Raw genomic sequence first — 16,095 nt, 5'->3', positions numbered from 1 at the left:
ATGTTGTATGGCATTTGTCTCAGTGATTTATATACTTCAATGTTTAAAATTAAAATGTCACTGCCATCAAAATTACATTTTACTGTACTTCATGAGGAAAGACAGGAAATAATCTCCATTATCTGCTGGACAGGATAGGAATTATGGGAAGCAATACAAAGCATTATAAATCAAGTTAAATGACAAAATAAGAACAAGGACACAACAATGGCAAATAACTGTACCTTAAAGAGAGGGGATGGCAAAAATTTCAGCTAAAAGAATGGACAGAAGTGGACAAATAAAACAAACTGTTTTACTCATAGTAGTTACAACTTGCTTTTAACATTTTATTGAAACTAATATTATACCAGCTGAAGAGTTCTATACTGAAGGGATTCTAAAGACTGCATTAGAACTCTGATTAATTGTTGGAAGCAGAAGAGTGACCTCAAAACAGGTCACTCATGCTATAGTAAAACAGCCTGCCCTCTTTTGCACATCTAGTACCTCATATAAGGGTTTCCTAGTGCTTTAAGGTGAAGAGATGTCTTCTCCCAAAGAGAGAAAATTTCGAAAGAAAAGAATAAATATTCCAGTCATTTAGAGCTTAGCTTTCCAGACTGAAAAAAAAAAAAAAATCACAAAATTTAAATTTTAATTCCATCCACCTTTTATTTGAGTAAAATTAAGTACATGTGAAGGAAAAACGGTCTTAGAAGAGCATGAAGGAAAACCTCCCATGGACACTAGGCCTCTGCTTCTCTTCCCTTTTACTTTATCCTCAAACTTGGGTATATTTTTTAAAATACTCAGAAAAGCACACTTCTTCCTTACAGGTCTGTGAACTTTCGATTTGGCTTTTTTTCTGGAGAAGTGATGTAGCAGGCAAGGCTAAAGCATGCAGGTGGCCAGGACAGCTGCTGCCTTACACAACACTCAAGAGGCAGATTTAAGATGAGCCTTTTGCTTGCACGGTGGCAGGATTTTGACTTTTCCATCCACTCGCAAATTTTCAAACACACATGTAAGAAACTTCTGAGCAAACTACTCCAGATCAACTGAATTTAACAAGGATTCTGAAGTCAGGCAAACAAACAAAGCAGTTTCAGAAATCCTTGCCTCCTCAAAGCATGGTAAAAGTACTTTAAAGGCAATCCTGATTATATTTGCACTTACCTTTGCTTTCTGAAGGGGTGCCATACGACAGCACAACACTGCAGAACAGTTTTTGCAAACTTCCATGAACAGTTTTTCATGTTCCCTGAGTGCAAGAGAGAGGCTGGTCCCATCCACAACCAGTCCATGTTGGATAACATGGTCTTCCTTTATTCTATTCAGGGACAAAAATGTTAACTTTGTACCAGTGTCATAGAAAAATTTCAATTTGCTATAAACTCTGCTGTTGGCCAGACAGTAAGCAAAGAACTTAATCTGTTAGACAGATTGCTTCTTCAAGTCTGTTATTAATAATTTTTCTAAAAAGGTAACTTAATTTCTTTGGCACATTCATAAAAGAGATTGTCATAAAATTTGCAAATGAAAGAAAACCAAGCTAAGATCATCACTGAGATAGCGACACCTCAGTTACTTTACCTCTTGGCAAGCTGCCTCAGTTGTTCTGCACAGGTACTGTCTGACTTGTGCTGCACAAGTTCAAGGATGTTCATGGTTCTGTGGAAGTGTCCACAGGACAAACTGACACTAACAGCTGTCTCGTGCTTGTCTCCAGTGAGCACCCACACTTTGATACCAGCCAACCTGAGGGCTTCTATAGTTTCTTGGACTTTCTCCTGCAGTCTGGAAACAAGAAAAATCTCAAGTAACCAATAAAACACTTTACTAATAAAGAGCTCACACTGTAACCCTACTGCCATGGCAAGTTAAGATTGTATTTCCCATGTCCCATGTACGGTCAGAGAATCACAGCCTGGCAGATGATACTCTGTTACCAGCAATAAAACAAAGGCCTTGACGAAACAAAAACTGAACTTAATCCTGCTAAGGGATCAAAAATTTGTCATAAGCATACCTTGATTTAAATTATTTACTGCAACTATTCCATTTCACATACAGGAAATCTCTCCTGATGAAACACAGCTGTACATCACTGTTATTAAGCCAAAATCAGTTGGTACAACTTGTGTTTGGAATGCTCAATCCAAAGAGTGGTAAACATACTAAACAAGAATAGCACAAAACTTTTGATCATAGTGGGAGAGTTTTTCACACGTTATATTTCAGGAGTAAATCCTAAACTCGCTGGGATTGACAGTAGTTAGCAGTAGCTCCATTGCATACTTGTCTTCTACTCCCGTAGCCCCAAGTAATTCCAGATCCCTTTCTATGAAGTTGAACACATCTGCTAATCTTTCCTCCCGTTGTTGTAAGGCAGTCCTGGCCTCATGAAGGCGTTTGCCAATTTCTTGATACTCCTCAGGTGTGAATCTTCTGTAGGCTACGCACAAAGTTCTTAGTCCTTTCTGTGAGAAAATAAAAGACTACATTCAGAGTAGACAAGATTCTGATCTAACAAGAAGGTGTCACCTGTAATTTGTTCACTTCAAGCTACAGAATTTATCCCAGATGAATCTTCTTCTGATCAGCTGGGCGAGCACATACACTTACCAAAGCAAATTCATCCACATGTATCCTTGTTTTGTCTATTTCTCCACTCTTACTACGAGGAAGAATGGAAGATTCTGCTCCTTTTGTGAATAAAAGCTTTTCCCCTACAAAGTAAAATAGAATAGAAATTAAGAATAATGTCATTTAAGAAGTTCTCAGCTGCAGCTTTTACGTTTTCTGATGACCTACCTGAGGGACTCTCCACAATGACACTCATTCGTCTGCGATTTGGATCAAACTCCAACACATGAAGCAATTTGTACCTGTATTTTGTGTTTTAATAAAAGAGGGAAGGGCAAGAAAACATTTTTAGAAATAATTTTCCAAAGACAATTACTTATAAGCAGACTCTTACACCACAGACCTTTCCTCAACGTGTCATTTTAAACTCTAAAAGCAATGCTACCACTGATGAACAACAATCACTGCTATTAGTCATTGTGCAATTCATTGCTTTTCATCACTTTATATATACTTTATTCCATTTTGTAAGTATAAAAGGCTCTACCAATAGGAATAGTTTCCTGAATACTAACTTGATACCTGGAGATTACAAGCAGCTCCTATTTCTTTATCCTTCTGTCATTATTTCAAGTGTAACTTTGAAAACTACATTTTGTTTCTAACATTTGTAAACAATTCACACTGTCAAAAAACAGTGTGTGTGCCCTGATAACTGGACTAGTTTTTTATGTTACCACTAGTGCAGAAAATTAATTTTAGACATTTAACTTTGAAGTACTGCCAACTGATAAAGATAAAATGGGTAAAAGGAGTTATGACATACTGCAGATATACAGTTATCAATAACATTTCTACTCATTTTGTGAAAGTTTGAAATATATAATTAGATTATGCACAGATGAGAGTGATTCTGGAAACTTCTAGAGCTGAAAGCAAAAACTCTAGGACTTGAATAAGCAGTTCAGTTTTCCAGCTCTACTACAGTCTCAACCTTTGAGGAATGGGAAAAGATACAAACTGTTACAACACACACCTACACAGAGTAACTCACAAAATTCTTGCATCTCAGCTACTATTGGTAAGGAATAAGATGCAAGCTGTCTTGAAGACATCAGGGGAAAAGCATTAAATAGAGCACGCTGTGGAAAGGCAAGGTTTGCTTATGAACAGAGAGGATTAAGAAGAGAACTTTACATTAATCATCACTACTGTTCTGCCCTTCAAAATAAACAAGGAATAAAAAAAAAATACCTCTCTGGTTTTCCAAGGCTTTTTACTTCCATACTGTCTCCACTAATTCCAGTAAATACTACTCCAACCCTAAAAGGAAAAGTAAATAGACATTTAATTTCCACTTTAGACAAAATGTCTATTGATGTAGGAAGGGGAAGGTGGCAGGGAAGAAAAAGAGAGATTCTTATACCCCATTACTGGTCTCTACTTCTAGAGAAAATTAAGAATTCTCACTTTCTGCAGTATTTTATTTGCAACACACTCTGACCACTATGATTTCCCAAGGATTTCCATAAATATTTTAAATGATGACAGGATCCTTAGGGTTTTGTGTATTTTACATTTCCATGTTTTCCCAGTAAGCTGACAGTGCCAGGCCCTGGGCTTTACAAACATCCCGAGCAATTTTTACGGCTGCTTTCAGCCTGGATTGCCTGCCCTAGGAAGCAATTCCTGTGTTAGGCACTTGTGGCAGCACAGCTCACCGGCTTGCAGCTTCAACTAAAGCTTTCTCATCTGGTGAAGAAGCATAATACTCCAATGGGGACGTTATTCCATTGGCATGCCAGGGACCGTCAGCACCATCTGTCTGATCTGCATTGATCTGCACTGTATGACAAAGACAAACTGCCTTCAAGAACAGTTCTTCCTCTTTCACCTGTAAGAAAGAAAAATCTTAGTTTTTAATATTTATGTAACAACCCAGTTTTGAATGCACTCAAAAAAAATGTTTTTACTTAAAAATCTGCCAAATATTTCATGTTAAATAATTTCATCTCAACATGTTTAATAAATATTATTTGTTCAGTAGCACTTAATAGCTTCAAACTATTCAGAAATTCTGATTTATGTTGGTTTTTTTTCATGACAGTGGTGCAAGAATATTTCTCTGAAATAAAAACCACTTTCTATCTTGGATGACTAATGGTGGGAAAATCAAAGTCTCTTACCAAACCATGCCTATTTCCATCTGGAGAATCTTCAGAAAATCCCTCTGGAGTTAGTTTACCATTGACTTCTTGGTACTTTATGCCATTAATGGAGCACTCCCGAAACTGCATCTCATTTTCAGTTAATGTACCAGTTTTGTCTGTAAACACATACTCTACCTTTTGTAAAATAAAAACAAAAAAAAACCAGACTTGGAATTGCATATACTTGTTAGAGGAAAAAAAATAAAATAATCTCAACTCACACTTTCTACTACATATGTTGTTTTGATCATGTAAGAATTTTAGCTTTTGCCATCACATGTCTAAACCTTATTTTAAAATTAATCAAAGCACAACCAATAAAAAGCCTGCCGTAATGAATTTTAATATTAAAAACTAAGAAAATAGGTTAAAAAAAAAAAAGAAACTATGTATTTTTTACTCTACCTGTCCCAATTCCTCATTGAGGTCTGAAGTATTTACTTGCGCTCTCTGGTTTGTTTCTTCATGATAGAGGTCAAGATCCCAGCCAATAAAAAAAGATCCAAGAAATTTTTGCATCTCGACAGTCACATAGAGTGAAATAGGTATAATGAAATTGTAAAGTACCAGAAAGGCCAGAAAATCCGAAATAAATCTCAGGATCTAGAAGAGAAAAAGAAAAAATGTGAAGATTACGACAGTCATCAGGTGAAACACAGTGACTTAATTGTGTTTCAATATGCATGAGGAACGACAAATTGAGAGAGCCAGAGAAGACCAAGTCCCACATCCACGAGAGAGAGACAACACGCCCAGTGACAACGCAGGCATTCCCAGGATGCCCCAGTAACACGCCTTCAGACTGATGCAAAAAGTCTGCCTTAAGCTATGACTGGGTGTTTGACTTCTCAAGTTCATTAATCTTTGTCTATCTACTGAATCTGTCAGGAGGGCTGCCAATTAATATTAACTGTCAGGGTGATTCTATTTTCAAAGAGGGTCTGAAAAAAGTAACGTGTTCCCCATTCCAAACAGCATGACTCATTTAGGCTTATCTAAGGAACCATAAATTGTGAAGGCAAACAACTGATATTCCATGCTGTCAGAGGAATCTGCAAGGACTCTGTGTTGTTTTAGGACAGCAGAGTGACAAGAGGGTTCCTGTCTGCTGGCATTCCCCAGTGAGGTGGGTGATCTGGACTACATGACAAGGGATCATGTGGATTTCCATGGCACAGACTTCGTTTATGCCTCTTCAAATCACTGTGTTCCACACTTACAATTGAGGCAAACGCCTACATAACAAGATAGAAACTTCTCTTTATTAGGTATGAAAATTTTAACAAACTCTGAAATGCAACACTACAGCCTCTCTGAAGTTTGTTTTTCATCTGGACAACAAACTCACTATCTGAACTGTACTTTGCGAAGACTCTTAACCAACCCTTGAATATTGAGCAAGGGAGATTAGAGATGAGAAAAAACAGGCCATCTCTTTCAACTCTACCAGATATTGGCGTAGAAGAACATTTTAAATAAACGGTAGATAAAAGTAGTGAAGAGTTTGCAAAGCTAAATAATGTCTGTTCTTCCCAATTAGGGAGTGTTGCTATAATTACTTAACAAAAGTCAGTAATTAAGGTGTCTGACAAAACCTGAGCAAGTTCTGTGCCTAAAGAGATCTTCCAAACTAAACCAGAAAATACAGACAGAAACCAAGAGCATATGCCAGGGGAAGTTTAGGTTGCATATTAGGACGAAATTTTTTACAGAGAGAGTAATCAGACATTGGAATGGGCTGCCCAGGGAGGTGGTGGATTTGCTGTCCCTGAAAGTTTTTAAGAGGGAACTTGATGTGGCACTGAGTGCCATGGTCTGGTAACCACGACAGTGTTGGATCAAGGGTTGGACTTGATGATCTCAGAGGTCTTTTCCAACTTGGTTGATCCTATGAATTCATGTGAGAAAAGATATACTGAGAAGAAGTGACAATTACTAAGGTTACCGAGTTTCTTCAAGCACTATCTATGAAATAACAATCTGCACACACAGGACAGATGGACAGGGAAGCACTCCTAATAAGGAGATCAGCAGGTTGAGAAATGCAAAGCACACTGTGGAAGTAAACATGTAAGAGAGAAAAACAAAGACACGATAGAAGGAGAATGACACTGCAGAAACACATGGCTCTCTATGTTACTGATGGCAAAGGTAAAGGAATGGAAAGGTTGAGGAAATATTTCTCCCTGTTCTGTTCAGAACTGAAAGGGCTCCACAGGCTATTCTACCTTGCATAGCCAAAACTTCTACTTAAGCTCCTGAACTTCTTTGGACAAAGGTACACTCATAGAGAAATCAAAAATTATGCAGAAAGCAGAAAAATACAGAGTGATTAGAAAAAGAGATACTTCTCAGAATTGCAGATTTCAGGAATACTCCAAAGTATCCCTCCAACCTCTACAGAAAGTGAGAAGGGCAAGCAGGAGCTTGAGCAAAATTACAGCCTTGCAAAATTGCCTGAACCATCTCAACATCACAAAACGTCCAAAATTCCTGAACTGTGAAATTACTGTAGTAGGACACACAAAACAGCCATTCTCCTCCTCTTTTCATTTATGGAATGACAAAAGACACCCTAAAGAACAGTAACAAGAGCACAGAATATCAGAAATATGTCCTAACAAAGCCCAAAATTTTCAAAAAGCTTGGTCTTTCCATAAAGGAAAAAAAGTCCAACTAGTAAGAGTGTAGAGATATTCCTACACTATAGTGAGGCTACATAGGACTAACACTCTCAAAACCACTGAGAGAACAGCACAGAGACTCGGATCATGTGATACTTACACCTATATCCAAGAACAGAGACATAATAAATAATACATTCAGTATCTTAATTGAGTGTTCCCCAGATATGCAACTGGGTAAACTACATTACCTTACTGCTATTTCTTTCATGCTCTGTTTTTTCATTGTACCAGGGCTCATCCCATTTCTCTTCAGCTTGCCATGCATACTTTAAAATAGTGCTCAGAATGGCTTCAAAGAGGAGGATTATTAGATAAATAATCAAAAAGGAATTCATGGACCTATAAAGAAGCAAAAAAAGAAAAGCAATTTCAGTTTATTTTACTCAATCTGTTGACACACTGTGGTTACAAGAATTAACTTACTGGACAGCACTTTAAAAAACATACCCTGTGCTTGATATGGATATAAATTTTCTGTGTGACAAGCAAGCAACAGAATGGAAAAGAAATCCTACACCTTACTAAGATAAAATCTCTATATGGCAATATGAGGACTAGATTAAGGTGCAAGAACATCCCAACAGCTGACTTGTGTCACACCTGCTGTCCAAAATTTTGGGGGCTGACTTATCCTTCTCTTCTTGAGTTTCTAGCAAGGCTGTGAAGGCAGTACAACCAACCACATTGGAAACCCAAGGCTGCACCTTTTCCTTCAGTTCAAAGAGCACTGCCACGTGCACCTGACTATTTAACCCAGGCCATGCTACACCAGAATGCAGTCACATCTGTCTCTATATTCTGTCCCATCAGACAGACCATCTTTCCACCCCTTGCTTTGATGACTGAACGTTCACACTCCAGTTCTGTCTGTATGCAGCTATAGAAGAATAATCAATCCCACGCTTGCCTAAGAATTCCAGGAGACTCTCTCAGAGTTTTAGTAACTGCAACAAAGGCAACATAAATCAGAACTTTTCCCTTTAAAGTAAATCATGAAATTCAACATACAAATCTCTAATATAGTAACACCTATCCTGTAACCTTGAGCAAGCTTGGGTATTTCCACTTCATACACGACTAAAGAACCAATAAAGGATGAAATATTAAGAAATTAATTTTATCTTTACAGCTTCCTACCAAAGGCAAGGCAATCAACACACTCTTCCCTTGCCTAAAACCCAGTGAACCCAATAGGGTTTTAAAGTTACAGAGAAAAAACTAAGTTAAAGCTCTATGAATAAGAGAGATATCAGAAAATAAACATACTTTTCTACTGCTGACCGTTTCTGAGATTTACTCTTGTAATTTAATGCCATCTTTGTCTCCATACCTGTATACACTGCAACACCTGGGAAGGAAGGGGGGGGAAAGAGTTATACTTTACTTTCTGTATATATAAATTGCAGAAATTTTCATTTTGAGAGACGTAGGATAAAATCAAAAGGTGGTATTACTTTTGTGTTTACTTCAGTATAGTGATGAGACAGTATTTTGTAGGTATTTGCAATATTCTGCTATAGTAAAACAGTACTACTGAAGTAATTTTAACACCTACTTTAACACTGTTCATTATTATGACTGTACTGCTCAATATGTATTTTATGGAAATCAGAATGGTAAATCTCAGGAGAAAGTCTTGAACAATGGGTAGCAGTAAGAACAGTCATTTATCCATTGAAGTTAAGTTATTCCTTTATCAAACCACTTCAAATATTTTCACGGAACGGAGCTGGAACTTTATGTCCTTAGAGATTCTTCAGCATAATATCATTACTTTCATCTATAATCATATCCCCTCAGGTAACAGGCAGCAAGATTATTACAATTTCTTCAGTGCAAGTAGAATTAAAGCACAGTTCATAATCATGCTTTAAGAAGAGAATACTCTTTAAATATTTAGATGTCTACAAACCAAATATTTCTTTAGTGTTTTTTAATCTTGCTCCACGAAGTAAGAGACTTTCAGGCCCAAGAGGTCTAAAAAAGAAATAGAAATATCAGCATTTAAAAATTAGTTGTTCTGTATTCTGTAAAACCAATGAAATCCAGTCTCCTATGCAAAGTTGTCCTATATTCCCTATGAACTCCCAATGCAGCAACTTCAACCCCATCCTCATTTAGATCCATCTTCAATCATCTTACACGCCTCACCCACACATCTCCACAGAGCTCTGTTTCATTTCATGTCTCCTTTGGACACTGTCATACTCTCCCACCACTGTTACATATCCCATAATTACTGATTGAGCTAAATATTCCAAATGGCTGGTTCAGAGAGACCTGCAAGTTACTCAGGAAGCAAGCAGGCAAAAAGCCAGTTGAGCTCACAGTACACCAGGAATGCTATTTTTAGGTTTGGCTAACTACCCATCTTACTTCTACCCCTCTGACAAACTGAAATGATCTAGAAAGTTCAAAATTTTTCATATCAAACAGAGACAAACAAGTAGATGGTCACACCACCACCACAGTAGTGCAAATTTTGCTTCCTAACACAGGAGTAAAAATTTCATAAATTTTTTTTCCTCACATCTATCTCAACGCAATATTACATTCATTTCTTTAGCTAAGTTAACTCCAAACAGGGCTGGGACAATAAAGGTCTAATTGGAAACAAGGTCAATTTAAGGTTAGAGCCATATGTTCTACTCCAGCAGTTGTATCACCTTTAGAAACTATCAGCAGGGTTGGTGTGAAATTAAAAAAAAATGCATTTTTGCCAGTGTTTCAAATGAAAGCAGAAATTTAACAACTGCAGTGGACAGGTTGACATACCAGGTATAAGCAAAAGAAGTAAAGTTCATATGCTAAGTGCTGGCACACAAGCCCTTGGGTTTGCCTTACTTTCCCTTTAGCTTTGCCACAAGCAGTCCATGATCACTATTACATAAACAAAGCTCTTATACCTGAAGTTCCTTTGAAAGCATAACCTGGAGTTACTCAAAAAAAACCCCAAAAGCCAAATTCACAATCCACCTCCCACAGTTAAACATTTAACTTAATTAATTTAACTTAAATGTTACTGCAAATGTGACAGTTACCATCACAAATACCATGTGCAGCAATTATACACAGATTATGGTGGGTTCTTTAAATTACACATACATATGTTAATGTTTTAGGCTAGACTCAAACTTCAACTGAAGAATTGAACTAAAAGGGACTAAATGCTCGAGCATTTAAACTTTTCATGTAAGAAATATTATTTGTATTTCTGGATCCAAGTTTGTAAAACCAGTCTGACAAACCCAAAATAAAAAACCTGAATCACTGCAATACAGTCTAGACAAGTTTATCTTTGAGAGAGAGAAGATAGCTCTTTGCTAGAAGTCAGAACTTGCAATTTTTTTTCCACACTCCCTTTAAACTGACTCTGTTTTATGTTGTCAAATTATTTTGATAGATTATCCCAAAGCTGAACCTCTCAATCTTGAGAGTAATGGATCTTGAAAAGCTCAAAGTGAAGTATCACATAAAGTGACCTTAGAAAACAGCTGAGTGGGGTATTGGGGATGGTATGGGTGGTGTTCTTTTGGGGGGTGGTCAAGGACACTGGACTTGTGGTCAAGTGACCTGCCTTCTACACCCCCATATCTCTTGCAAAAACAATTTACAAATCCTTGATTCACTCTGAACTCCAGGTCACTCCTATCTATAATTGACAAATGTTTGCAAACCTCAAAGGAGTCTCTCAGACTGAGACTTTCAGTCCTTCAGACTGAAGCACACATTACATGGAAAATAGCTCAAGCAGAAATTTCACACAAAAAAAAAAGTGTAATAGATAATATTTTGGACTTTAGAAGAGTGAAAGAACCATAACAGATTTACCTGTTTCTATGACAAATATACATCATAACACAGCACTTCACCTTTTCAGAAGAGGTGACAAGGTTTCTTGAAAGCGCGACTATCCATAACCCACATGATAAAATAATTAAACAACTTAAATGCTATCTATTCCTGAAAATTTGGCCATTTCTTTTGAGTGAGTTCCATGTCTTTATTTCAAACTATGATCTTTCTCACTCCTGTTCTTCCTATTTTCCCTCCTGGTAAACAGGATCTGCTGTAGTTTACATAATATACCACTGGAAATTGTTTCAGATCAATAAATGCTTTAATTAACAACTAGCAACAAAGCTACCAGCTGATTACCAGAGCCTAAAAATTACCCATTTCGGAGCGGTCAAGCCTTTCAGAACCATTATATTAAATCTGAAAAACTGGGGAGTAATGAACTTTCTTTCACTAATTTTCTTTCTTCTCCATCTGAAGTATTCAGTTATAACTGACAACTTTCAGTAAAAATACCCCTCCCTTTTACATATTCAACAGTAACTCTTATTTGTGATGGTTTTGACTTTAACCATCTTAGAAAATTTGACTCACCGTACTATTTCTTCAGCTTGTTGACTTACAGTTATTCTTCCAACAAATCTAAGAGAGATGGAAACGTTTTAGAAATATCTGCATAAAGACTCAAAAATGTAAAAAGACTGTATTTACAAAATCTTTAATGGTTCACAAGTACAAAATGGAACAATATGGAAACACTGGCACCGATTTTACAAGAGACATTTAACAACAGAAATATTTATCTGTCAAAAGAACAGTCGTCTGAGAAAGCCTATTAGGTTTCATTATTAACCACAAAAGATTATATTTCTACTCACTTAAACAGATTGTGACTTTTTGATGATTCAGTAAGAAATAATTCCTCAAAAAATGTAAGTTAGCATATTACCAACCAGAAATAGTATTTTTTCTTTCACTAAAACAAATCTAATCTGCATTTAAAATCTGACATTTGCATATTTAGCATGACCTCAGCCACAAACAGGGACATAAACTTCCATAGCAATTATACCTTAATTTGCTAAATATCAAATATCTGAACTGCTGCTCAAACTGAGTATCTTAGTTTTAATGAATTAAATATTTCTCAAAGATCCCAAAGTTTACTGAAGAACAGCTGTGACACTTGGATTTTAAAAACTACTACTTAATAGCTACCATTTTCCACTATACAATTCAGAAGAAACTTGGATGGAAATATAACTTTTGCTCCCCATGATGTCTACGACATTGATTGCTGATGTTAAAGATATCCCTGTTTTTAATCTAAGGTTTTACTGTTGAAGAATGGAGTTCAAATCTTGAGCACATGCAAAATAAACATGGTTAACACATATCTTTGGAATTAACATAAGCTTACAACAATTTGCTATGATTTGAGTTAATTTCACTTTAAAATATCCTATATAGTACTGAAATCTCCCGGCAGAACCTTACACAACTCATTCTCCAAACTGGTCATATTCATAGGACATTTAATTTTTTTAGATCTGGAAACAAGTTTACTGGTTAGAACAGAAAGGTACATAATTAAAATACAAAAGATAAATAAAAACTATAATTTTTGGTTTAATACCTAAATACTAAAACTTGCCACTTGCAGCTTTCAGTAAGTACATATGTATAAACACAGGCTAATTATTAAAATCTAAAATTCAAGCACGTGTCTGAAGCTATTTTAATTGCAGCAAGACCGATAACATTCATAATATTAAACACCTCATTTTGAGGTGTTTAATTTCAAAATATTTACTACTAAAGTGATACCTGTACAGATCTGCTTCTGGCTGCTGACATTCTATAACAGCTACCAGTTTGTCCAGGTTGGCAACAGACTGCAACACTGCTGTTTCTGGGACCGCAACGTGTGTCTGTAAAACAGCGCCCCTTAAGTTAACACAGGACTACCAGGCAGCAGGGGGGGTATTTCAACAGGCTGAACTAAAAATGGCATCCCAAATTAACTGTTTCACAGAAGTAACCCAGACCTTAAGATTGGTCTCTCCATCCAGACTTGCAGTGGTGACATGGCATGAACCGTCCACTCGATCAGACGACAGAAGCACCAGGTCAACAGGAAAAGTCTCATCTTTGGCTACTCTGACAATGTCCCCCACCTAATGAAGTGAACACAAATGAGAAATACACAAAGGGAGTTTGATAAGAGCAGAATTCATTTCAGCACTGTTACCTAACCATGATCAAACAGGCCACAATGATTAGTAATGAAACGAGAGCTGTACTTATGTGATAGAAACACAATTTTCAGTTTGCCCTTAACCACATACCCGAATGTTTTTAGATCTAGTTTTCACAAGGCCACCACTTCGAACAACATAAACTGGAGCACCGTTGACTTCATTGTCTGCTTTATGTCGTAGCCAATCTTCATAACCCTGTGGAAAACACACAGAAATTTACTTTTCAAGCAATAAACCTAAAAAGCTTACTAAATATCTTCTAAGCAAATGCGCTTCAAATTACTTCCTGCATAATCTGAATAATAATTTCTCTTGAGTTTCTACTAGAGCTGTTACTCAAGAACCTGGGAAACCTCTTAATTTTCACTCACAGGAACAAGTAAATGCACATAAAGCAGCAAAAGTGGTGAAGAAACTTAACAATTCCATATTCTCTGAAAATAAACAGGCAGTGATATTTTCTGCAGATCAGATGACCAAGCACTCATTAAATCGTTGATCTGTATGGATTATTATACCACAAATCTGGGAAGAGTCAGTCCCCAGGGTCTTTTATGGATTCCTTTTTTTTAAAGAAGTAACAGACTGAAATTACTTCCTCAAGTCATACCACACAGCACTTCTAATACTTACTGTTATAGCCTATGTGTGAAATCTTAAGATTTCCTAATTTTGCATGACATGCTGTTGACACATCAGCTCTGTATAGCAAGAGAAGATGACTGAGAAGGTTTTAATTCTTTTTGAGTCCTAATGGAACAGTTTGCAGCAACTGAGCTTTTAACTGATAAATTAAGCAGTTTTTCTTTAATTGTTATTCCGCACCTCTTCAAGCACCCTTTATCCCATGCACACAAATGTGCAAACATTCCTGATCATGAATCCCCATCCTATTTTCCTGAAGTATTTATACATTGCTTATTTAATCTAATAGCATTAGATTATAATAGCATAATAATCTCTAATCCCCAAATCTAGGTACTGTTTGGAAAGCCCCACAAGCAAAAGCAAGAAATGGATCAATCTATGGATCAACTGCTTCCTACATCCTGGCAAAACTTCTGCAACTCATTTGCAATAACAGAAAGATTTCCTAAAATGCTTTTCTGCAGGTATAAAATGTGTGAAAGAGCTAAAAACACTTCCTTGTAAATCTGCAGACAGAAGGAGGGAGCCGTATGAAACAGCAGGCATAATCCCAACTCATCCTACAAACATTATATGAATGTAATAATACAAAGAGTATTAATGCAGATGCAGTTTGGAGAGTTCTGCAGTTGACTGTAGTCTGTAGGGAAGTTACATGATGAATTTTGTATGTTAAAAGTACAGTTTTGCAGCTTTACCTTCATGTACTTCCACTGTACCTAGCACAAATGAATAAGGACAGCACAACTGCACTGCCTGGGTTTGAAAAGAAAAGGGAGAGGAAACAGGGAAAAGAAAAGAAGCTTTATATGCCAAATGCTTAAAAATAAATAATTAAGAAGTGTGTAGTAATAGCAGCCACACACAGAGATTCTGGGAAATCAGAATCCTAAAGCTCCTAAGTAAGACTCTTTTAAGAATCCTTCCTAATCAATATGAAAAAGCAAGAGTCAGTACCTACAGTTCCTTGTTAAAGGTGACTGACAGAAGAAAACAAAGGTTTAACTAACATCCAGTAACCTTGGGGCATTTGTCTCATAGACCTGAACAGCTGAGCAATATGGGCATTTGGCAAAGAACTGAAATTTACCTTCTTTAGAAAGTACAGATTTCAGCGCTTTCCCCATCTGACATCTACTGCCTACAACCCGAGGGTGACACCTCACACCAGGGAATTCTTAAGAGCCAACTTAATGTGGTCAGTTCAAATTCCCCCAAAATTTACCTACTGCGGCACTTTTGAGAGTTCCTTATCCTCACTTGCAACTATTGGAAAAATACTGTAACAAAGAGAGATGCAACAGGAACACGGGGAATGTTGCTTAATTGCATGAAGAGAAACGAAGATTAAAATCCCTCAATTAAATTATATTCTTAAGTCCTGTTTAAATAACTGCATCAATGTAATTGAGAAACAGCCTGCATTTTATATGACCAGGGTTTTCATTCTCAGTATAGGTCTATAATTATTCAAAACCTTCAAAGTTCATAATTTAACTGACAATCAAGTAAACATCTCTGTTCAATCAGCTAAATACCTATAACTTATTGAAATGGACTATTTCCTAAAGCTCCTTGGGAAATACCTTTATTTTATTGTGTTTTGGCTTGTTTTTTTAACTTTTTATTTTTATTTGTTTGCCAATTTTGGACTCCTCTGAGGATTGTATATAGACCTTCACAGGCACAAGGAGGAAAGTGCTCTGGCTAACAGAACAGATAAAATGACACAGCATGAGTTGCACCACTTTGCAGTCTAGTATGTCCTTCTTCTGACCCAGGTGCAATTACACTTCTAAGAAAAAGTTCTGTCTCCTTTGCTGAGTTTAAAATCAGGCTGAGTTCTGAGGTTTGCTAGAGGTTCCACATTAACTGGTCTTCTGGAAGCAGGGGAGAGTTCTTCCACCCACTGCTAAGCTTCTT

The 16,095-nt window shown here is 36.7% G+C and overlaps 1 protein-coding gene across 8 annotated transcripts in view; it reads right to left on the bottom strand.

Annotated features, from left to right (window-relative positions):
• ATP11B (ATPase phospholipid transporting 11B (putative)) overlaps window positions 1–16,095 on the bottom strand; it is a 65,371-nt gene that overhangs the window by 28,676 nt on the left and 20,600 nt on the right. For all 8 annotated transcript variants that reach the window (XM_017810531.1, XM_017810535.1, XM_017810536.1 and 5 more), the window contains exons 5-20: window positions 13,612–13,719; window positions 13,312–13,440; window positions 13,091–13,194; window positions 11,858–11,905; window positions 9,378–9,442; window positions 8,732–8,813; window positions 7,654–7,804; window positions 5,184–5,381; window positions 4,755–4,913; window positions 4,290–4,462; window positions 3,823–3,891; window positions 2,797–2,870; window positions 2,608–2,711; window positions 2,281–2,462; window positions 1,576–1,779; window positions 1,159–1,312 (exon numbers count right to left, since the gene is read on the bottom strand). In XM_017810531.1, the coding sequence (XP_017666020.1) occupies window positions 1,159–1,312; window positions 1,576–1,779; window positions 2,281–2,462; window positions 2,608–2,711; window positions 2,797–2,870; window positions 3,823–3,891; window positions 4,290–4,462; window positions 4,755–4,913; window positions 5,184–5,381; window positions 7,654–7,804; window positions 8,732–8,813; window positions 9,378–9,442; window positions 11,858–11,905; window positions 13,091–13,194; window positions 13,312–13,440; window positions 13,612–13,719 (2,004 nt within the window). The remainder of the gene's footprint in view (window positions 1–1,158; window positions 1,313–1,575; window positions 1,780–2,280; window positions 2,463–2,607; window positions 2,712–2,796; window positions 2,871–3,822; window positions 3,892–4,289; window positions 4,463–4,754; window positions 4,914–5,183; window positions 5,382–7,653; window positions 7,805–8,731; window positions 8,814–9,377; window positions 9,443–11,857; window positions 11,906–13,090; window positions 13,195–13,311; window positions 13,441–13,611; window positions 13,720–16,095) is intronic.

Source organism: Lepidothrix coronata, unplaced genomic scaffold (assembly GCF_001604755.1).
Source record: "Lepidothrix coronata isolate B3197 unplaced genomic scaffold, Lepidothrix_coronata-1.0 Scaffold29, whole genome shotgun sequence".
In the NCBI taxonomy this organism is placed as follows: Eukaryota; Metazoa; Chordata; class Aves; order Passeriformes; family Pipridae; genus Lepidothrix; species Lepidothrix coronata.
Note: the sequence above shows the minus strand (reverse complement) of the source record. Positions and strands in the feature narration are given on the sequence as shown.